At 37.0% G+C, this 24,392-nt stretch overlaps 2 protein-coding genes and 1 long non-coding RNA gene across 7 annotated transcripts in view; 2 read left to right on the plus strand and 1 right to left on the minus strand.

Moving 5' to 3' along the window:
- Positions 1 to 1,008: 1,008 nt before the first annotated feature.
- On the minus strand, positions 1,009 to 23,523 carry LOC106080668 (uncharacterized). 3 transcript variants are annotated; one of them, XM_013242120.2, is made up of 5 exons: positions 22,563 to 23,523; positions 13,327 to 13,614; positions 13,021 to 13,227; positions 3,158 to 3,688; positions 1,009 to 1,514 (listed from the first exon to the last, which is right to left on the minus strand). In XM_013242120.2, exons 4-5 carry the CDS (start codon positions 3,560 to 3,562, stop codon positions 1,125 to 1,127), a joined length of 795 nt encoding a protein of 264 aa, XP_013097574.1. In that variant the 5' UTR covers positions 3,563 to 3,688; positions 13,021 to 13,227; positions 13,327 to 13,614; positions 22,563 to 23,523; the 3' UTR covers positions 1,009 to 1,124. The 3 variants fall into 3 exon arrangements, with proteins under 3 accessions (XP_013097574.1, XP_013097575.1, XP_013097577.1); XM_013242121.2 differs by lacking the exons at positions 13,021 to 13,227; positions 13,327 to 13,614; positions 22,563 to 23,523 and adding exons at positions 15,574 to 15,998; positions 16,073 to 16,238; XM_013242123.2 differs by lacking the exons at positions 13,021 to 13,227; positions 13,327 to 13,614; positions 22,563 to 23,523 and adding an exon at positions 11,842 to 11,955.
- On the plus strand, positions 11,916 to 12,699 carry LOC106080669 (uncharacterized). The gene is made up of 3 exons (XR_001220250.2): positions 11,916 to 12,003; positions 12,073 to 12,276; positions 12,623 to 12,699. It is a non-coding gene; the product is annotated as an uncharacterized LOC106080669 (long non-coding RNA).
- The window catches only part of LOC106080666 (AN1-type zinc finger protein 5), a 115,633-nt gene continuing 112,036 nt past the window's right edge, over positions 20,796 to 24,392 (plus strand). For all 3 annotated transcript variants that reach the window (XM_059362519.1, XM_059362521.1, XM_059362522.1), the window contains exon 1: positions 20,796 to 21,741. The gene's annotated coding sequence lies outside the window, so the exon portion shown is untranslated. The remainder of the gene's footprint in view (positions 21,742 to 24,392) is intronic.

Genomic DNA, 24,392 nt, shown 5'->3' on the forward strand with positions numbered 1-24,392 from the left:
AAAAATGGTATTGTTGTTGTAGCAGTTTGTTGTGTTCTATCCTTCGTTTGCTTGATTCTGTTGAATGTCAAGATCTAGGAACTCTGCGACTACGATAGGATGTATCCACAGGGATCTGGGTCTGAGTCGAGTGGGTCTGGCTGGGCAGTTAAACAGGTGACGTATATCGTGCGGTCCCTGGTTACAATCGGAACATACATCTTGCATGTCGGCATCAATTCTTGCTCTGTAGGAGTTGAGGCGGCTGCATCTGCCGGAACGTAATTGAGCCTGAACTACTCTGGTTTGCCGGTGGTGGTCAATTTCTTCAGGTGCAATGGGAGGCGATCGTTCTCCAAGGACTACATTCACCCGGTAGCCATTTACCGCATATGCTACCGTGTCTGCATGAATGTTGTCTGGAACTGCTTGATATGCCGCTTGATCTAGAGGTCCTCTTGTAGCGCTGAACCTCACGCTCTAGATCATGTGCCTTAAGGTTTCTGGGAGGTGGATATCTATCCACAAGATGATGATTTGGATGGTCTTTGCGTTAACAGCCCAAAAGGTATTGTTGAGACAGTCATGTCTTCGCAATGGTAGGATCTTTGTCTCCTGATGGAGGTGGTCCACATGAGAACTGAGGAGACAGCCCGTAGCGATTCGGAGGGCGTCATACTGGCATACCATAAAAATGGTACTTTTTGTCGGTGCATAATCTTTCTTCTAGAGCTTAAAAGTAAAATGGTAGATTCATGGAAAATTTTAATCTCCAATATTTGTTACCCGTCCATTGCAGTTAGGTTCGCATAAAGTTAACTTAAAATGTCTGTAACTCCTTGCAAAGTGTGGCATATTTTAAAATACTTAAGGCGTTTCGCCCACTGTTTACGCATGGTCTACCGGATCATAAAGACTCCCAGAGCTCAAAATGTTCGTTATCAACCCATCGGCCAGCAGTGATTACTGTGACAGATATCTCTCTTTACACGCCGTTAATGTTGACTACGATGTCAAAAAAATCTTAAATACAATTTGACTTCATAATATTGTACCTTGGAATTTAATAAAAGCAACAAAAAAATACTATAAATTAAAAAATCCAGTTGAACGTTCTTTTTGAAACAGCGGGAATTTTTACAATTTTAATCCTCACTTATATCATCATTTGCTGCCTGATCAATAATCTCATGATCTTGATATGGATATGTTTGGCTCGATATAACGTTTGTGGCATTTGCAGTTTCCCACGATGGTGATGACGATGATGGCGGTGACTTAACATTAATTTTTACCGAATTCCGGTGTAATGTTCCCAATTTGGCCTCAAACAGTACATCGTCTATAGCTTTCTTGGCGAATATTTTTTGACTTTCTGACAACATTCTATACTCACTAGCCCAAACATTTGCTAGCATTTGAGAATTATCTTCATATATTGGCGGACCTTTTAGGGGTAGATCCATGAATTCTTCTTCTAGGGCTTTTGGTTTTTTCCTCTTCACCGCTGGGGACTTTGATGTTCTCGATGTGATCTACATAAAAGGGGTTAAGTTTAAATTTGGCGAGAAATTTTAAATATATTCCAAAGTTAAGATTAGTATCCTCGATTAAGCAGATAGGATTCGAAGTCCGACTCAAGAGATTATCAAAAAAAAAGAAAGTGCAGAATCCTATAGTCAACTGCAGTCAACTTTCCGTTCGTTTATTCGAAGGGAATTAATCTACAATAATTTAATGAAATCGAATTTTGACTAAATTGCCTATAAAATCAAATTTTGATCAAAACGAATTTTGTCAAAAAATTTCCATGATAGTAGATTTTGAAAAATTTGTTTGTAAGTTGACAATTTTTCCTAAAAAATCGAAAAAGTTTTCTGTGAAACTTGAAATTTAATCGATGTTGATTAGAAAATCGAAATTTGACAAAATTTTGTATAAATTGACAAAATTTTCAATGAAATTCTAATGTTGACAAAATTTGTAATGAATTTTCGACAAAATTTCTTTGAACAAATTTTCAATGAAATTCGAATTTTGGCAAAATTTTCAATTTCATTCGAATTTTGACAAAATTGTTTGTAAGTTTGACAAAAAAAAACATATATGACAAAATTTTGTATGAAAATTTAAATTTTATCTAAATTGCTTGAAAATTGATTTAGAAAAAATTTTGTAAAAATTGGCTAGAAAACCTAATTTTAATAAAATTTCGATTGAAAACAAAAATTAATTTTTTTTGAACTCTTTATAAAAACAAAATTTTCTATAAAAATCGAAATTTAATCTTAATTGTCTAGACAATGGAGTTTTGAAAAATTTTCTGTGAAATTAAATTTTGATACATTTTTCGATTAAAATCAAATTTTAAAGAACTTCTTTAAGTTAACAAACTTTCATATAAAAATTTTTTGCAAAATTTTCCATAAAAATAAAATTTTTACGAAATTGTCTATAAAAATCGAAGTTTAATCGACTCTAAGAAAATTTACTATAAAAAGCAAATTTTGCCAATATTGCCTTGAAAACTGAATTTTTATAAAACTTTTGTTTTAGATCGAATTTTTACAAAATTTTCTACGAAAATGTTATTTTGAAAAATTTTCTGATTTTGCAAAATTTCCTATCAAAATTAAAATTTCACTAAGTTTTCTATGAAAAATAAAGTTTTAACTAAATTTTTTCGTGAATATAAAATTTTCTATAAAAATCAAATTTTCATTGATTTCTTCAGGAAATAAGACTATTACAAAATTTTCTATATATTGTAAATAAGAATTTAATCAAAATTGCCTACAAAACCGAATTTTGAAAAAGTTTTTTAAAATAATGTGTGTAAATTAAATTGTAAAATAAACTGCCAGTGAAAATCGAATCTAGACAAAAATAAAAAAAAAAAATTGTGAGGTATTTTTGCAACTTATTTTTTTTTTAATAAAATAAGTTGAGATTTTTTTGAAATTGTACCTATTTTAATTGCAGACTGTAAAAATTGTGCAGCTAGTGAGTTATGAGAATGTTAAATTTTCTCTCTCCCTCTTTGGCTCTCTATTTCTCTATTCCAAAATATAAAATTAACGGAACACTGATGATGACCCTATTCTATGGTGATTAGCCTAGTGATAGTCGTTTAAGGGTTTATTAACTAACAATAATTTCTGTCTTTACCAAAACTTACCTTTCGCTTTCGTTCCATTTCCTCCTCTCTTTCTGAGTCTGCACTTGTATTATCAATATCACCCTGTTCCTCTTGATCGTACAGGAACTTCATACTTTGGTAATAATACAATGATGGCACATACTCATCCTCTGGACATTCTGCATATTTTATGCTCTCTTGTACTTTTCGAAATTCTTTGCGGGCCGAAGTGCGTAGAGAATTTATTTTTCTCACCACATAATCTTTGTCAGCGTATGGCTCTATTTCTTGGCATTTTTCTACCAAAACATCGTATGCGGCTTGTTTCATCGATTTATTTCTATAGACATCGCTATCGACTTTCCATAATTCTGGTTTTGTCTTGTATAAAGCGATAAATTGTAGCCAGAAACGTTTCTCTCTTGATGTTATTCCCAATTCCATGTTTGTTTTATTTTTTTTTTTAATTTTTTCACCTCACTCAGTGTTCTCTCTCTTTCTCACACACACACTTTTGATATAGTTTAGTCATACACCACACATCCACTTAGGCCAAACGACGCGTACAAACTAAATGTGACGAAGATAATGGCATGCACAAGGCTATAACGAATGTTCAGTTCAGTTCAGTTTGCTTTCATTCAGTTCAGACAAGTTGCATGAGCTACACTCATGCCATTCGACGAACAAAACGAACGATAACAATTTCACCACAAGCTCAACTCAAGGTTGATGGTTTTGATTTGAATCAAATTAAACAGCAGTGGATATTGGTAACATTTTTTTATGGAAATTAAATTTTAACAAAATTTTCTGTAAAAAATTGACATTATTTACAATATATGTATTAAAAAAATCTGTAAAATCTAATTCTGAAAAATTTTAATTCAACAATTTTCGTTTTTAATCCTGTGAACAAATTGAGGCGTTCACACTCAGTTCTCTCTTATTTCTGTATAGGTATTCCGAGCTCACCAAGTTTTTTTCTATAAAAAATCACACTGTAACAATAATTTCTGATCTTTTTACTTTTGTACTGAAAAATCTCTAGTTCCCCTTGTTTATAGAATGTTCATCTAAAAATGAAGTGTTTTTCTAGGGGTTAAATGAATATTTGATCCATTCAATTACATATTCGAATTTCATTTTAATGAAATCATGATGCATCAATTCCATTTTTCCCTTCCCTGTCAAACAAATGTAAAGTCAATAAATGCTGATTCTTAAATCAGTACAGCGACTGTTCAGTCGCTTGTGCGTTTGGGGTTCAATGGTATTTGACATAAATCTGTTCTCTTGGTTTATTTGAATAAACAATTTCTCTGGGTTGTCGTCTGAAAGCCATGATGAGATGCAATCATTTGCATCAATTGTTAAATCTAAAAATAATTTTTATCGAAGTTTTTTTTTGAAACTAGTAAAGTTCATTAAAAAGTTTTGCCGGGCCGCATTATAAAAGGAGGTCATTACATGTCTCCTGTGAAGACACATGTACCAGTCATGTGAAGACACATGTACCAGTCCATTTTAGTCGGTTATGAAATGCGCCCTTTAGGGGTGGGCCGGGCCCCTTGCCACTTGGTCTTTGAGCTTTATATCAGATTCTTATTCTTTACCCGAATACCTTTCATTTAAGTTCCAAGTTAATTCTAAGATCGGTCAATATGCCCGTTATGGTGGGTAGGGCGTTCCCCCAGGTACTTAATATCTCATTTTGATGTTTGGTTACTAATAAGACTAATACGCACCACGTTTCCTCAATACGACGATTTCGATATCTGACAAGGTCAAATACTTAGGTGTGATTGGATTGGAAATTGGAAGTGTCATATTCAGGAGCGTACTGAGAAGGCTCACAGATGTTGGCCACTCTGTAGACGAGCCGTAGGCTCGAAATGGGTTCTGAATTCGAGGATATTCCACTGGCTCTACAGGAGCGTGATTAGACCAGACTTACACCTCAGTAGTTTGGTGGACTGCAATGGAGAAAAAGTGCAACATAAGGACCTTACAGCAGGTTCAGAGAACTTGTTGTCTTAGCATAGGCGGAGCGATAAAGACCACGTCCACTAAGGCACTGGAGACTATTCTAGATATCCGACCCATTGACATACAGATTAAGTGTGAGGCAGGGAGAATGGATTGAGGATGGGAGCAGCTCATACCATCGCGGTATAATCGAGGCGACGATAGGAAATCTGGAAGGGAGGGAAAAGGTTTCCGATCGGATACCTAAGATGAACCTTGAAGTCGAGTGCAAGGCACTGCTGCCAGTGGCACAGTCTTGGATTGACGGAACCATAGTATTGCCATCTGGAAGATGGATCAAAGCTAGAGGACAGAGTGGGCCTGGGGGTTTACATTGAGAACCCAGGGACTGAGATCTGTTTTAGACTGCCTGACCATAATACAGTTCTGCAGGCGGAGATCGGGGCGATCACGGAATGGGTGAAGTTGTGTGGTGCTTACGCGAGGACGTCGAGTGTGAACATCTTTACGGATAGTAAAATTGCCATAAGGGCAATAACAACCAGGACGGTAAGGTCACGAACTTTCTTGCAGTCTAAGAAGTAGATTAACGCCTTCTCTGAGGATGGCAAATTCAGCATCGTTTGAGTGCCGGGCGTAAGAAGAAATGAAAGGGCAGACGATTTGGCGGTGAAGGCCAGAGGAGTGCCGTCAATAAACTTTTAACCCAAAGCCTTTCGGGTCCACGCAGTCCGAGTTAAGGGAGTGGGCGACGAATGCGCATGCAACCCTGTGGAACAGCGAAAGGATCGGTAGAACGGCGAAAATCCTATGGGGGATCCAGATCGTGAGAAGACAAGGCTATTACTGAAAGGCAGTAAGAAGGAGGTCAGTATAGCTATTGGTATCATAACGGGACACATAGGACTACGAGCTCGTTTATGTAAAATCGGTGCCGTACGTGATAGCAAGCCTAGGGCATGGGGGGAAGATGATGAGACGTTGGAGCATTTCCTTTGTCATTGCCCGGCTTTCGCGTTTAACAGATACTGGCACTTAGGTGGAGACACAATACCAGACATGAACCAACTTAGGGGAGTGGCATGGAAAACAATTAAGGATTTTGTAAGTAGCACGGAATTCCTAGCATAGTTTTTGTTTTTCCAGTTTAGTTTTTAGCGCGCAACAAGCCGATTACTGGCTTAGGTGTATGTCTATAGTGGCACGGGGCAGATTTATATACATATGCACTCTCTTTGCAACGTAACCTAACTCGGTGCCAGAAATTGGAAAAGAAGCACTCAATATCTTTTCGACCAGAGGTTCAAACAGTCTAACGGCCAACCAAATGTGGAAAAGAGCAAGTAAAGATTATTAAAGCACAATACAGCATCTTGGTATAAATAGCCTACATTTGATTACAATAATTAATTAACAAAATGCTCTCCATATGTCAAACATAAAGTTTTTCCTATTGTCCATCACATAAATGGCATCTTTCCATGGAACTGACGTCATAAAATCTTAACGCCATTTGTCATTTAATTAGAGTAGAAAGAAGAAAGATATCCAAAACAAAACAACGGAATATTGTCACAGCTAAAAGGGTTGCCAGACAGATAATGTATCCATACAAATGTTTGAACGTACATATGTGAAGATTTATGTGGCCCCATCTGCATGAGTGGTAAAAAACACAGGCATGCAAACATAATAACATGCAAACATCTTCAAATCACTTTATGCCTGTACTCGCAAGCTCCCGTATTCTGGGGCTCAGCGACCTCTCTCACCCTCTTTCTCTGTCTCTTTCAATATCTCAGACAATAGTCTGGTTTTGTTGTTATTTTTTAACAAACTCAAGCTAAAATCATCAACAAAAGCATGTATGAATGTTTGTACTGACGTACAGGCTCCTACGAGTGACTGATAACGACCTTGTGACTTAAAACAAACACATATCCTATGTAGAGGCATACACACACACACACACGCATTTATTGTGATAGGTACATATGTTTATCATCCATGCATTATTTAGTTTTTATTATGAAAAAAAATGTTTTTAAAATAAAAAAATAAACAAATACGACATGCCAAAAAACGAACGTCAAATCTAAAACTCACGAACGATCACTTGTCTGTCTTCATACTCATACTTGTTGTTGTCGTTTATTATTGTTATTCATCGAAGTCATAGTGTATCGATATTTCTGGCATTTTCTGTTTTTATTTTTGAAGAGGCTGTTTTCACAACTTTCTGACGTAGGTTTTGCTAGAGAATTTATATAGCGATGTATTGGTTTAAACTTGGAAAGTTTGAGAATACGTATTTTTACAATCTCCTCATGTATCAGGAGATTTTCGTAAAAAGTTTTAAGGAATCGGATGGAAGCTGGGATGGGAAAATAACGGCACTTTTGTTGAGTTCGATTTTTGTAATTTTTATGACGTTCTTCCATTCTACAATGGCTGTGAACTTTCTGTGTTTTATTTCAGTGCTCAAATTTTGTTGTTTTATTTTAGTCCAAGTTTAGTTTAGTGCACTTTAGTGAACTGCTCAGATACAAACAGCATGCCTATGTATGTCAAGGGAAAGTCGGTGGAGACTGCTCTGCACGAGTTTGTGCATAAAATAGAAGAATCCTTCGATCCCGAAATGTACACACTGGTGGTATGCATTGACATCGAGGGAGATTTTAACAATGTGCGGACCGACACACTGATCCAATCCTTAGACCAGTACCGGGTGGAGCCGGTCCTTAGAGACTGGATAAACCATATGCTAAGGAACAGGTGGATAAATTGTATATCCCATGGCATAAATATAAGGGAGAAATTGGCACAGGGAGGTGACAACCATAAATGACCTATTACGGATACTGACTGAGAAGGGATTTGAACCCGTCTGCTTCTCCGACGATGTTATAATACTTCTAAGGGGTAAGTATCCGAACGAGCTATGCAGAAGGGCCGAAAGGGTCTTGCATATGGCATATGACTGGGCTAGACCCAGGGGTCTCAATGTTAACCCAGAGAAGACAGAAATATGCCTGTTCACCAGGAAGACGAGGTGGGCAAAGCACCACGTTCCCTCAATAAGACGATTTTGATATCTGACAAGTTCAAATACTCAGTCGTGATCTTGGACAGGAAACTGAATTGGAAGTGTGACATTCAGGAGCATATTGAGAGGCTCATAGATGTTGGGCTCGAAATGGGGCCTAATTCCGAGGATAATCCACTGGTTCTATGGGAGCGTGATTAGACCAATACTTACTTACGCCTCAATAGTTTGGTGGACTGCTATGAAGAAAAAGTGCAACATAAGGACCATACAACAGATTCAGAGAACTTGTTGTCTTAGCATAGGCGGAGCGATAAGGAACACCCCCACTAGGGCACTGGAGACTTTTCTAGATATCCGACCCATTGGCATACAGATTAAGTGTGAGACAGCCACTGCGCTTATGAGACTTAAGGCGATGGGAGAATGAATGGAGGATGGGAGCAGCTCATACCATCGCGGTATAATCGAGGCGATGATATGAAACCTGGAAGGAAGGGAAGAGGTTTCCGATCGGATACCTGAGATGAACCTTGAAGTCGAGTTCGAGGCACTGCTGCCAGAGGCATAGTCTTGGATTGACAGAACCATAGTATTGCCATCTGGAAGATCATGTAACACGGATGGATCAAAGCTAGAGACCAGAGTGGGCCTGAGGGTTTACATTGAGAACCCAGGGACTGAGATCTGCCTGACCATAATACGGTCCTGCAGGCGGAGATCGGGGCAATCACGGAATCCGTGAAGTGGTGTGGTGCTAACGCGAGGACGCCGAGTGTGAACATCTTTACCGACAGTAAAATTGCCATAAGGGCAATAACAACCAATACGGCAAGGACACGAACAGTCTTCCTTACACTGCAAGACGCCTTCTCTGAGGATGCCAAAATCCGCATCGTTTGGGTGCCGGGCCATAACGGAGTAAGGGGGAATGAAAGGGCAAAGGATTTGGCTGTGAAGGCCAGAGGACTGCCTGCAATAAACTTGGTTAACCCGGAGCCTTTCGGGTCGACGCAGTCCGAGTTAAGGGAGTATGCGACGAATGCGCACGCAACATTGTGGAACAGCGAAACGTTCGGTAGAACGGCGAAAATCCTATGGGGGGATCCAGATCGTGAAAAGACGAGGCTATCACTGAAAGGTAGCAAGAAGGAGGTCAGTATAGCTATTGGTATCATAACGGGACACATAGGACTACGAGCTCGGTGCGGCAAGTGATAGCATGTGAAGGACATGGGGGGAAGATGATGAGACGTTGGAGCATTTCCTTTGTTATTGCCCGGCTTTCGCGTCTAATAGGTACCGGCACTTAGGTGGAGACACAATACCAGACATGAAGCATCTTAGGGGAGTGATATTGGAAACAATTAAGGATTTTGTAAGTAGCACGGAATTTCTAACTTAAAATTTTCTTTTTAGAGGGTTCTTTATAGTTTTTAGAGCGCACAACAAGCCGATTACTGGCTTAGGTGTACGTCCATAGTGGCATGGGTCGGATTAATATCTGCACCCTCTAACCTAACCTATTTCGTACAATCTCCGCCGACAGAAGACCAAAGAATTGTAGAAAGTTGACCCCGCTTGCTCCTATTTATCTGAAAGACCATACGACTTGCAGTCTCATAAGTAAGCCGAGAATATGTGCATCGCAGTAGATCCCAATCCACTTTCCGACTTCACGTTCCCATTGTAGCCATCTGTGAAGATGCAGGACCCATTGTCCTCAAACAAGGTATACGTCAACGAAACTTCTCTAATAGATAAGGATATCTTAAAAATCACAAATTGGGATTAGTGCTAAATAGTCAGAAACTCTTCTCAATCTTCCCTGAGCATAAAAATGTTAAATCTTCACCCTTGAAGAAGTTACAAAGAAAGACGGGGAAACACCACAATAAACTGAATTTAAGCTCAAAAACGAAAAAGGTAGGGAACCAGGAGGACCAGGATGAAATTCTCACCGGTGGGACTATTTTCCAGTCAACCAATTCTACAGAACTACATGACAAGAAGACTAAGTGCCTGTTCGACCGTCTCAACTCCTGTTTGTCATCGCATACCTTGCAGAAGTCTGCTCTTCTTGCATCCGACGCGATGTCAAAGGCCTGATGTTCCAGTGACCAGCTAGTACCCTTATCAGCAGTCCGAAGTCATGCTTCCTCAGTCCCAGGAGAGCAACGTCCTTTTCCGCGAAATATAAGGTCCCAGGAAGGGTACCTCCAGCTCAGATATCCCTTTTCGGGAAAAGACGTTGAATCTGCCAACAAGATGGGACGCACCTGGTATATAAGGCGCCAAGACGCATCTCCCAGCAAAAGTGAAGAACTCCCAAAGTTAACGAAATTTGTAACCAAAATTCTCAATAGAAACTCTTTGCCCTGTATTCCTTGGGCAGAGGACGGAAGGCCGTCAAGCCTTCCTAGGTAAGAGCAATCACTTTGATAAGCTTCCTTCGTTTTCCTCGCCGTTGTCTTGCTCTTATATTGCGCGTGCTCATCACTTTGACACATCAAGATCCAGTGCAATCTGCCTTGTGAGAGCAGAACCTCCTATCGCTCGGTAGCTCTCTGGTCCGTTACCGACCCCTTTTGAGTTGCTGGACTCTCCAAAGCGGTATCATTTATTCTCACAGGTGGAAAGAATTTCGGTTTCGCATGATATGTAGACTCCGACGCTTCAGACGCTTGAACGTTAACGACGCTTTGAACCTTAAAATTGACTTGTTTTGGATGGATGGGTCGGACGATGTAAGACCACTTCAGTAGTCTACTTGCTTTCACCTCATATAGTTAAATTTCAATTATCTGGCAAATCCTGAGTGTTGCCGCTCCATTGATCCCACAAGTGTTGCCGCTCCATCAATCGCTTACGAGTAAGTCATTATATTTACAGAATTCTAATCAACAACCGAACAGCCCCCTGAAGGAGTCTAAGCTCAACCAAAGAGTCAAAGTCAAAAAAAAAACCGCCAGCGGCGAAACAAAATAAGAGACGCGGAGTCTGGATTTAAACTGTATAACAGTATTGGAATTTTATCGCTTTTAAGTTTTTTTCTGCAGGTTCTTAAAATAGATTATAATATTTTTTATTAAAGTTCTCTGAAAATTGTTGGCAACGTAACGTCACGTAACGAACTAAATATTCTGAGCGGAGAGAACATGGAGACCGACGATACCAAAATAGAATAGATTCTCTTTCAGTGTCATGACGCTAGACTCTGACACTAGCCGCGGCGGTTATTTGCTTTCCCATATAAAATGCACGTAAAATAACTTGACGCTGACTCTTTGATTGGATTTAGACTCTAAAAGCCGAAACAGAATGAGCGTTGAGCTTTGTTTTTGAGCGTTGCGTTGAAAAACTGCAACTGCGAACAGATTCCACAAAATTGATCGGGCTTAGACTCTAAAGGCCGAAACAGAATGAACGCGTTGAACTTTATTTTTGAGCGTTGCGTTGAAAAACTGCAACTCTGAACAAACAGATTCCACAAAAGCAACGCGAAAAAGTTAAAAAAGTGTTAAACTTTGACGACTGAAATCAGCGTCACTCTGTGTTTAGTCGTCAAAGTTAAAAATTTTTTAACTTTTGCGTGTTGCTTTTTGACATTTGTTTGCAGAGTTGAATTTTTTTTCAACGCAACGCTCAAAAGCAAAATATGCACACTGCGTCTGTAAAATTCTGGTACCTTTACTCTACGAGTATAAAAGCGCCAGATCCGTCTTGCAACTGAAGTTTCTTTGGAATTTCAGTTTGGTAAGGTACAGAGTAGCGAAGTATTGAGCACTTCATCTTTTTCTGCATTTAATCAACCGACTGCTTGCTATTGACGTTTGGGGCGTACTGCGGAGTGTGTATTTTGTGAATGCCTATTGTACTAAAGTGCTGCTTCTACATCGTATAGTTTAATATATTTCAGTATTACCACCCCCCTCAGTCTAATCGTCTACCATGTGTTTGTTTACCCGAGCGCGTGTGGCTGTAAGTGACTGCCTACCTTTGGGTCTGTCGTTCTTTGTGATACGTTTCTACAAACACACGAATCTGTATGAATGTAAGAAGAATCATTTATTTTGTTTGCGTGTAGTGAGGGCTATTGGAGCTTTCGGTTGATTGTTGAAAAGTAAGTAAGAGAGCATCTGACTAGTCTCGTTGGTCTCCAATTTATGTTCGTTTCACATATTAGTATGAGTCTGTAGTGTGAATATGCCAGACCTGGGTTGCTGTTCTTCGATTTTTTTTTAATTTTTGCCAAAAGCATAGATTATAAGAAAATGATTTAATCTACCTATATATGTTATGTTAAATCCACAATACGCTTACATTATCCGTAACCAAATATTCCAAAAAGACTTATTATTTTTATGTAAACTTTAAAATGTGTACAGTGGCAACCCTGATACAGCTGATTGTATGCTCCCAAACGAACACGAATGTATTTTTTTTTTATTTCTTTGTATTTTCTTCAGAAACCATTAATTTATTTGGCCTCACTACACTATGCTTGTGTCCGTTGGAGAGCTGGCTTTTTGAAAGAATTAAAAAAAAATAATAAAAGTTTAAATGAATGGTTTTTGCTTTTGGTTTCTGTTTAGGATAGGTATGTATGTAGGTATTTACTACGCGCGTGTTTGGCTGATTTGAGGGCTTTAATTTGCGTTTGTTTTCTTTGCTATTTTTATAAGTACTAGTTTGAGTGTGGTGGTGATGTGTTTGTGTGTACGTTGTTGGGTAATCCCATAGTACTTTTAATTTTACATGGTCGGCTGGGTAAACTCTCTCTTTTATTTTGGCTATTATTGAGGGTGAATACATAACTTTGCCATGGAACGTGTCGCATCATATTCACCACATTTCACCACCTCACCTTGCTTAACATGGACGCATACAGCAGCAGTTTTCTTTGTCACATCAGTCTCGGAGAAAAACCTGCTGCTGTTTCGGCTGGTTGGCTCTTTTGTGGAAGTGTGGCGGTGCCGACTATACAACCCAAACTCAACGAGAAGGGGTTTTTATTTCGCAACACGAATTATTTTTACGTCTTTGCTTTGCTGCAATGAAAAATAAGAAGAAACTGTAGAGGAGAAGAAATAAAAGCAAATGTTAACGATAGTTCATTTGATTTGAGTGGCGCGACGCGTTGATTTCTTCTCTTTGATTTGATTCCCCTTACCTATGTTATGAGATTTCATTGCAGCTGATGCTATTGTGGGGTGTTTTTTTTCGTTTCAGACTTATTTAAGCTTCTCTCCTCATATAGTCTTAGATATTGCGTTGGTTTTGGCAGGCATGGCATTGTATGGGTCTCCGGCTTTCAAAATTTTATTTGTCGTGCTTTCGTAGGTTAAATTTTAATGGAAATCACTTGTGATGGCGCAGTACATTCTGTTCAAAGCAGTCATATAGTGAAGGTTTTTCATTTTTTTGGATTACAATTCGTTATCGTTCGTTCGTTCGTCATCTAGGAGTTATAAACTCAAAGAAATGGTCAGTTTCTTCGATACATCAGAATATTAAAACTTCACTTTCCAAATGAAAAGTGTACTAAAACTACCCTTTCCCAAGGGAAAGTATACTAAAACCACCCCTTCCCAAGGGAAAGTGTACTCAAATTACCCTTTCCCAAGGGAAATTGTACTAAAACTACCCATTCCCAAGGGAAAGTTTAATAAAACTAAATTTTTCAAGGGAAAGTGTAGTAAAACTAGTCTTTACCAAGGGAACTGTACTAAAATTACACTTTCCCAAGGAAAAATTTACTGAAACTATCCTTTCCCAAGGTAAAGTGTACTAAAATTATCCTTTTCCAAGGGAAAGTGTAGAAAAACTACCCTTTACCAAGGGAGAGTTTATTAAAACTACCTTTTCCCAAGGGAACGTGTACTTAAACTACCCTTTCCCAAGGGAAATTGTATTCAAATTACCCTTTTCCAAGGGAAAGTTTACTAAAACTACTCTTTACCAAGGGAACCGTACTAAAACTACACTTTCCCAAGGAAAAGTTTACTAAAACTACTCTTTACCAAGGGAACTGTACTAAAACTACACTTTCCCAAGGAAAAATGTACTAAAACCATCCTTCCCCAAGGGAAAGTGTACTAAAACTACCCTTTCCCAAGGGAAAGTGTACTAAAACTACCCTTTCCCAAGGGAAAGTGTACTAAAGATACTCCCAAGAGAATACAAATGCCAATTTGCCCATAAACATTCCATAAGGGAATTGGGCCAAACTTATCACAAATCAATGAGTGCTGTCCGATTCAATTCAAAGCTCAATGATAAGGGACCTTCTTCTTATAGCCGAGTCCGAACGACGTGCCGCAGATCGACAACTCTTTGGGAAGAAGTTTTTACATGCAAAAGTAACTCACACATGTCGCAAGCATAAGGAGACCGCTGAAAATTTTTCTGATGTTCCTGTCAGGATTCAAACCCAGGCATTCAGCGTCATAGGCGGACATGCTAATCTCTTACCCAATGGAAAGTGTATTAAAACTACCCTTTTCCAAGGGAAAGTGTTCAAAAACTAGCCTTTCCCAAGGAAATCTATTTTCAAGGAAAAATTTACTAAAATGGACACTCCGTAGAGAAAATGTAGAAAATGTTCTAAGACAATCCTTTTCCGAAGAAAAGCGTATTAAAAGTACCTTTCCCGAAGTATTCTAAGTAACTTTTAGAATACCTGCGTTCAGGAAGGAAAGTGTACTTAAAGTAATCTTCCCCGAAGATCAGTGTACTTAAATACTTAAATATAGTATCCTTTCCTAGAGCAAATTGTACTTAAAGTAACCACACTTAAGGGAAATGAATGCTAAATACATTCGAGTTGACTTAATATAAGGACAACAAATAAGCCGATTACTGGCTTAGCCTATGTCATAATAATTGAGAATGGGCATCTGGGCATCTTGGTTAAACAATCATGTCGAAGAAGGCAAAACCTATTCATCGGAGGTTTAGTTCAAAACTCTCATTGGCATAAATAGACGGTGAAATAAATGACGAAGTTGAACTGTATTGAACTCCTTTTACATATATGCAATTGGTTGCTAGAACGCAAATCTTGTGTCGTTGTATGTACCTATCCCATTTAAATTAAATATACGTCTTATAATAAAAAAAAGAGAAGCATTGATCACTTTTCCATAGCTGCGACATGGCGTCAATGTACGTTGCAATTGATGGACTGAACGAATATAAATCTTCTCTATGAACGACGACGACATCCAAGGTATATACAGTGTGTGATATCAATTCGTACAGTTAGGAAATTTGTAGGTGTTTACGAAAATTCAACGCACTTTAAACTTTAGATGAGGCCTTTGGGAGAATGCGGATTATTTGTTTGGGACTGTGTTAGGTTGACGTAGATGTTTTTGTCAAAATTTTACTGGATGTCTCATTTTCATTTTTCTCTTACACTTTGCTCTCTTTTTCATTGATATGGTGTGTGTTTGGTTTTTAAATGGGTTGTTGTTGTCTAGCTTGTTATCGGTCGAAAGCAAAAAAATATTAACATATGTTTCTGTGTTTCCTCTGCACAAAGAGTTATTTTTCATTTCCTGATAAGTACACTGTCTTAACTATTATGTTTTCTTTTTGTTCTTGTTTACTCATTCAGTCACATGTTGTTATTGTGGCGATGCGACATTTGTTTGTCTTTTGTTTTCAACAATATGAATATGATTTCAACATCGCAACGTTTGGCTTTTATTTCTTCGTCGTCATTGTATCCATTAACATTATGAACGCTACGCATATTTTTTTTTTGTTTCAACGCAATAACACTCTCTTTTCTTGACTTCCAATGCTCTCAGTGTTTGCCTCTTGTATAGATTGTCACCACTGCAAAAATGAAAGGAAAGTTACCACTGATTTGAGAGAGAGTTCCAATGAGTGAGTGACTTATTAAAACTCACTTTCTTCCCTCCCCCACTACCGACAGACGGTCACTAACAATCGTAGCTTCACTCTTTTGCTTTCGTCTTATAACTGCATTGCATTTTATGCACTTTGCCTTGTGTGTTCATATCTCAGCAGTTGGCGTTCCATTACTTTTGTTGCTTTTGGTGCTGTCATTGTTTGTTTTTTGTGTTTCCATCTTTACCTTACTATGAGATGTTTACTTTGTTGTTGACTTATTGTAATTTCTTCAATTATTTTCAATTTCAATATAAGACGGGCAAACAGACCGACCGAACGACCTACGTCTATACTTGTATGTTTGTATATGTATACCTGAATGTATGTGGTTTTGCTGGTTTTGATATGTATTTGGCGTTTTTGCTGCAGTGGCAGTAAATTATGTGCATAAAATATTCTGATGGTACGGTACTTTGTTTTTCTTTCTCTCAACTATTGAACAGTGGTAGCGATAGTGCATTTTAGAGGATGAAAAAGTCTTATTTTGTCACGAATTTCTTTAACGTAACACGCAGAAGAGGAGACAAAATGAGGAGATTGGGGTTTTGCTATCATAGTTAACAGTTTCATTTTGGTCTCAGACTTTTTGACACCGAGACCGATCCGTCACAGGGTCTTCAGGATTTAATTTCCCAATATTAAAGAATAATGGCGGGTTATGTTTTTAGGATGGTTGATTTTCATTGATATTTCGGAAATAAAAATGGGGTAGGTGATATTTAACGCTGCTACACGATTGACCTGTCTCTTAGGCGGAGGGCAGTGCCAAAACAAAATCCTAACCTATTCCGCATCGTTGAATATATTTCAATGTACGAAGTGTAGTACTATAGATGATTAATGCGAAACCGGGATCAATATGGGAATCAATACATGGCTGTCGGATTAGCTATTTGCCCTGACAACGGCCGGGAAAGTTCGAACACACTATTAGTTTTTTGGATAAGTAAACTATTGTTTAGGAGCAGATAATAATATCGTCCAGATAGGGTAGGATGCACTCGTAACCTACTGCAGCTTCTTACGCCATCAGGTTCAGGAAACTTAAGTCAATGTTATCAATACCTTAACAATGCAAATGCAAATTTGCCCATGAACATTCCACTAAGGAGCTGGGGCGAACTTCTTATATATCGTAGAGTCCTGCCCGATTCAAGTTTTTAGCTCAATCTTAAGGAGCCTCCTTTTTATAGCTTAGTCAGAACGGCGTGCCGCAGTCCGAGTTTTAAAAGAGCATAGTACCTCCAAAAGTCGCAAGCATTACGAGGGCATAACCACCACTCAAAATCTTTTCTGGTGTACTCGCCACGAACGTAGGCGTTCAGCGTCATAGCGTCATAGGCGGATATGCTAACTTATGCGCAACAGTGGCCTCCATCAATATAATATAATTAACCTTTCCCAATTATTACAAGAAGAATTCCTTATTCTAAAACCACTGTATATGACTTTTGCAGCGGTCATATTTTTTCTTCTGTCTTGGTCGATGTTGTTGTCGTAATGCATTTTATACATGGGGAGGATATCCACAGCTATGGGGCGTACAAAAAAAAAGACTTTGAAGGTACAACTCTAGTCGTCGCATGCATCGCCTACATTTACATTGTTGTTTTTATTGTTGGAGCTGCTACTTTTGTGTCTGGTTTTCCATACCTCCACTTTGCCACCACCACCTCCGATATGTAACCAACCAACCACATGGTGTTCACTTTGTTTGCCTTCGGCCGCTTCCATGTGTATACAAAAACATTGAGAGTCTATGTTGCTGTTGTGTGTGCTCACTCGTTCGCTTGCTCGCTGTGCACTGTTGGTTGTTTTGTAATTTTGTAAAGTTTTGTTTTTATTTGTTTTGTTTCATTTTCTTTTGCTCTCTTGTCTTTGTCATTTTAGCATTTTTCAGTTTTCTCACTCAATTTTTAATGGGAAAAAAATGTTTGGGTTATTCTTCTTCTTCTTTAACAACATTTGTGTTTTCCTGTTTTAATTGAGGTCATCTCTGATAATGACCCATTCTTTGGTGATTTTTTTTATTATGGTGGACAACGTCTTGTCTTCTTTTATGTGATTTAAAAATTCCGAACATGAGTTTTTGTTTTGTTTTTTTATTTTATTTTTATTGTTATTTGGCTCATTTAAATTTCAAACACAGTGACGACTGAATTGAAATCAAAACCAATAAATTTTTCCTTTTTCTTTTCAGACTGAAGAAAGAGTTTGAATTGGTTGTGATTTAATAGTCGCTGGTTTAAGGTAGTCTAGAAACCCGCGGAGTACCTTATGGTTTGTTACAGTCGATGAATAATTTCTTCTTAATTGTTCCGCTCCCTTTTGTAATGAAACATTTGCTGTAATTCATTAGATTTGATGGATTTTACTCAGTTATTTAGGAAACAATTTGCTTTAAATGTTCTTCAATTTATAAGCAGTTCAAGTTTACAGTGCGTACCTATTTCTCGTAAAATTTGAACGTAGTTCATTTACTTACTATATCCGTATGTATTTTTGATTCCTGTCTAATTCTCTCTCTCTCCCTTTCTCTCTCTCTCTCTCTCTCTCTGATATTACCTAACTATCTTATTTATCGCTTGCCGCCGAATCATGGGCGCATAATTGTTCACAATTTCCTCTTAATGCCTTGTTCTGATTCCATGATTGCTTTGGATCATGCTATTTTATCTTTTTTGTAGACTTCTTCGCCATTATTTTTTCCGCCGTCCTGTGGATTCCTTGCATGTTTCAGTCCACTGTCATTTGGCTGAAATTATAGGAGGGCTTACAACCCATTTAAATTTTTTTTCTCTATGATGATCCGTTGCAATGAATGATGAATCGTCTTTTGGAAAAGCTTATTAAAGTTTTATAGCTAGGTTTTTGGATATGGTCTTTAAAGCAGACCATGATTCAGATCCATACAACGGAAGTTGGTTTATCTTTCATTAAATTGTTTCTATTTCTTTAAAACTTTGGGTGCCTTAGTACGTAGAATTATTAACTTTTTCAATTTTTGCTCACTTATGGTAAAGATTAATGTTTTGTCACGGTACTGTTTTCTTTATTGCGACTCGCACACATTCAGTTTCGAATGGAGAGATGGGTCATTCAATTTCTTCTACATTTATCTTTCAGTTGTCGATATTTTCAGCTACTTCCATAGGCGCATATGATTCTTAGACTATTGCAAATCGTACTCGCTCATTAACTGTTCTCTGCCTGAAAGTAAAACTGTCTGGAATAAAACCAAATACACCGTTAAGTTTGCTGTAAAAATGCTCCCATTTTGGTATTTCCAGCTGCATATAATTTTGGACTATGGTCATGTTCCGTGCATGAGCCCTAAATTTTGATGTCTTTATATTTCCCTGTAGGGTTGTCTTACTAATTAAGGCATCATTGTTTCATTTACTTACAGTAAAATGATCCTCCAATTCAGTCCTACCGCAATAAGTCTCCGAATAATTCGTAGACCGTAATATATCGTGCTCGCTCATTTCTTATTCCTAGTTTGAGGATTAGAGTATTTACAGGAGGAATAGATTAAGTACGCAGTCAAGTTTGCCACAAAAATGTTCCGTTCTTGTTATTTTTAAGCTTTAGAATTGGAATATAAGTATGAATCTTTCTTTTAAAATTCTTTCGGTATATGGTGTGGCTGCTCTGTCGAGTTGCGCCCATTTCCGCGTTGTGAGCAGTGCTCTAACTAATAACTACCATTCTGATTCTCACTCCTCCTCCCATTATGTCTTGTTGGACAGAGATTGTGATGCTTATTCTACTCAACTTTTAATCTTCAATGAATTAAATAGGATGATCATTGTCCCTTTGGGAAAGCTTTTCTAAACTCTTTTCTTTGTATTCCTCCAAATTTTATTTTTATAGATCTTTGTATGAATGATCTTAAGGGAATCCTACAAACTTATGATGTACATACGCAATATCTTCTAAAACATGTAAACGTATGAGATTATACACAACTATTTGCAATACACACAACTACTAATACTACCACTGATGCGAAGCACCATCATAATGTAATAAAATGCCAAACTTTCACCATAATCAAAATGTACACTCCGTCAAGTGTAGCATGCCAAGAGAAGACTTCCCACAAGCAAAGTAAAGACAATGAATTCAAATCGCCATAGCAAAAAACTCAATAGATGAGTACTTTTAACTCAATATGCAATATGAATCTAGACATTTTCCACCACTCTGGCAAATAAGGTTTTGGAAGCAGAATCAAAAAGAAAAAAATATGAAAAACAAAAGCATTATGAAAAACCCCCATACACAAGACTATACTTTGATCAAAGGTGAACTGCTGGTAAAGCTGGTCTGACTATGGCCACCACCTAACAAAATAAAAGAGCATGAAAGAAAAACTAAATCCACTACTCTTCCTTATTACTACTCACTCACTCACTTGCACAGACACACATACAGACACCATTCAGTCTGTCTATCGTTTGTGCTGTATGGTATGGTGTGTTGAATTTTATGGTTTCTTTGTACTATGACGAGGGCGATTATAATAAATGACTGCTGTTGCTGTTTGTTAGCTACCTTCCCACTCTCCTCTTCTCTGCCCAGCCCTGCCCTGACAACTTTCAATGATTGCCATTGTTGTTGTGTACTCTGTTTCTCACCACTTATGTCGTGTGGTGAAGTTGGGTTTTTTAATTTTTTCAGTAATACATGAAGTCAGCCAACAACATTTCGTATGAAATCTCGCTCGCATTTAGTCGTAAACAGTGCTTGGATTCACATATTGGAGGATCAAATCCACGTTATATTACTTGCTTTGGCAAAACCTACCTACTACAGTGTGAGAGAATAAAAAATAGCAAAAAGTGAAATAAAAAAATTAAATTTTTCCTACATGGGTGTATTTTCATGTGAATAAGGAAACAAAAGAGGAAGAAATATATAAAGTGCATAAATAATCAACAAAAATATATTTTCAAGGAAATTGTGGTCAATAATTAAATACAAAGAAAAAATCCACAAAAAAATTACTGGAAAAAATCCTCCAATAAAATTGTGTTTTCGAAAAAAACAAGAAAAAATTTAACAAGTGAAAAATTTTCCATTTTTTGAAAAATAAAAAAAAAATCCATCAAAATCCTTGTGACAAGAAAGCAAGCAACATCTTTATATATTAAAAAAATTAAAACCAAATTGTGATCTAAACGATTTTTTTTTGGCTGAGACACAAAGAAAAACGTCAAGTGTGTGTGTGCCTGTGTGGAGGTGATTCACAAATAAAAACGCAAAAAAGAGATTTGTCAAAAAGAAACATAGAGTTTGGAAAAGAGATAAAAGGATAACTGCAGCAACAAAAAATTAAAGGATATCAAACAAACAAAAATAAAAAATTGGAAATTATTGTGATAATATTCTGGTTTAAACTGGATATAACCCAAACTAAAAGAGTGCAATTTTTATGCTTTAAACTAGACAAAGAAGGATTACTGATAATTAACTCATCGATGTTTAACTACGAAATTTAACAAGAAAATTGTGACATTTTACAAAAACAAACATAAAAACCACTGTGATTTTTCTGGATTAAATAACTGCTAAAAGGACGAATATTTTTGTTAATATAAAACTAATTCAACTTTGTCATCATCTAACAACAGCCATTGTGGTAATTTAACGAAAAAATGTAAGTGTTCAATAAAAACCAGTGTTGGTTAACGTTTTTGCCCCTCACAACCAAGTATAGCACTGTTGTCAAATTTCCATTTGACTACACACCATATCAAAAAAATATATATAGTGCTCCCTTTCTCTCTCTCTCTGTGTCACTCTGCAGCGAGTGTAGTTGTTGTTTTCTATCTTCTTGTTTACATTTGTTGGTATGCGTGCATATGTGCCTGACTATTTGGTGACGTTATGTTATTTTCTACTTTGGTAGTCGTCGCCACCGCTGTGTGTGATGTATATTTGATGTTGTTAACTCCACTATAAACGTAGACGAAATGAAAAGTAGCAGAAAAAAGTCTGCCACCAAGTAACGAACGAACCAATCAACCAACCCCACACACACCGTCTACAATCAAACAAACAGCACACACCATAAAAGTGAGATATCAGCAGCCAGTGTTTCAAGTAATGGCAACCATAATCAGACACACATATACAACGTTATGTGTAGTTAAGCAAACCCCAAAAAATAACAAATACAATGACGCCAGTCATTTGTTGTTTTTTTTTTCTTTTGCTTTACTTCCTTCACTGTGGCTGTTTTTCTTTTATTTGTTTTTCTTTTTATAAAAGGTATCACGACAGATAAAAAAATCAAGTGTGTGTCTATATGTGAGTGCTGAATGAATTCTTTCCCAAAAAAAAAAGAAATATGGCAAATATTTTAGAAAAAAAAAAAACACTAAACCTCTAAACCTTAAAATAGTACTTTCTCTACAAGTATTGTGAAAATTCCTCTTCCTTTATTATCTATGAAAAATAAAAAAAATCATATCTTACTGCAACTTTCCATTATCTTCTTTGTCTGCTTCGGTTCCCTTTTATGCATTATTTCTTTCATACTAGTTTCTTCTTTGGCAATACCAGCAGTAAAAGCCCCAATGATTTTGCTATATTTTGAGAGAAAATTCTCTTGATACTTCTTTTATTTGTATTTTTTTTTTCATTTCTATGCTTTGTGTTCGCAGCGTGTTCTGTGTTCTCTCTCTCGATTTTTGCCCCATCTGACAATTCACTGTGAGTGTAGTGTTCAAAAGTGCATGACTCAGGGTTGGTAAGATTTAATTACCATAAATTGCATATACTGATATCACAGTGGAGTTTTGTTTGGTAGTATACGAGTACATACATATTTTTGATTGGAATTGGTATAATGTGTGTATTCGTACTATAAAGGCTAGGAAATATTTTTTGCGCAGTGCTAATTAAGCGTCTGATAGACATACGACTATTCCGAAAAATCTTAGAATTTGATTTTGTGCCATAACTTGACTAAAGAAAATCTTTCTATATCTTTGACTAAGTGCCTAACAGACTTCTAACATCCGACCATTTGTTGCACTTTTTATAGGGAACTCTACCAATCACCAAATCTTAATAATATTTTTGATTAGGTGACAATTATCTGCATCCTAGGTCTGTTGGAATGGCAATTTCTCACCCTGAGTTCATAAAAATATGCTTTCTATTAGCATTCTCCTGGTCGTTTGCACGATCGACCCGCTTTTTAAGAGAAAAATATATTTAATAATCTATAGGTCAATAACCTATTACTTTGCAAAAAGTTCTGTAATATATCAAAATGCTAGTGAGCTAACTTTCTACCCAATTTTAGCTAAACTAAACCTCCTTTGTTCTACCAAGATATTTTTCTTTAATCAGTTTTTTTCCTGCACTCCAGGGGATCTCAAAACAAATTTGGTGACATGCAGCCATAATATCTTTTTCATGCTGTTTTCAACGGATAAATGTTTGTGATTTTTTTTTCATATGCATCCCAATACCACCTCCCATAGAGATTTTAGTAATGACAGTAGGAATGCGATTGTCACATAATTAAGAAATGACCCAAAATGGATTTACAATCGAGTGTGAGAAAATTCTTGAAATATATGCATATAAAAAATTTTTTATATTTAATAATTATAAATTTATTCGCAGCAGCAGCATGCAATATGTGGTAAATGAGAGGATCTTTACATGTAGCTTTAAGTAAAATGAAAAGAATTTTTTTTCCAAAAATATGTCTTTGTGTTACCAAAATACTAAATGTCCTTATTATTATATTATTACTGCATTATCGACTCAGCTAACGGGAGTTAACAACAGCATCTGTATAGTCAAGGTAGATCTATAAGGTATTGACGATAGTACAGCACAGAGTACATTACTAGAAGGTAGTCCAAATGTTAAATGCTTGTTAACACAGCTGTAATTGAATTTTAAATCTCTAATAGGTATGATGTCTTACTTTAGCCGATATTTAAAACATGAGTTACAAAATATTATCATAATGGTGAAAAGATGCGATGAAACCTTTAAAAAAAGGACTGCAAAGCAAAGTGTTATGTAGAGGTGGACACTTAAGTTCCTTTTTGTGGTCGGTCCTTTTAGTTCGGTTTCACAAAAGGAACTAGTTCCTTTTTTGCGATCCCCTTTTTTAATTCCTTTATACAAGACAAAAAAGAGCTTTGAATTTTGTTTGGAAGCTTAAAATGAGAATTTTTAATTGTACATTAAATTAATTAATTTTTTGTGTTTTTTTATAAACAAGTATGAAGTCTAGATGTTGAAGAAAAATGAATCGAAGCGCATCAGAAAAAATTTAGG

This window comes from Stomoxys calcitrans, chromosome 2, assembly GCF_963082655.1.
Source record: "Stomoxys calcitrans chromosome 2, idStoCalc2.1, whole genome shotgun sequence".
In the NCBI taxonomy this organism is placed as follows: Eukaryota; Metazoa; Arthropoda; class Insecta; order Diptera; family Muscidae; genus Stomoxys; species Stomoxys calcitrans.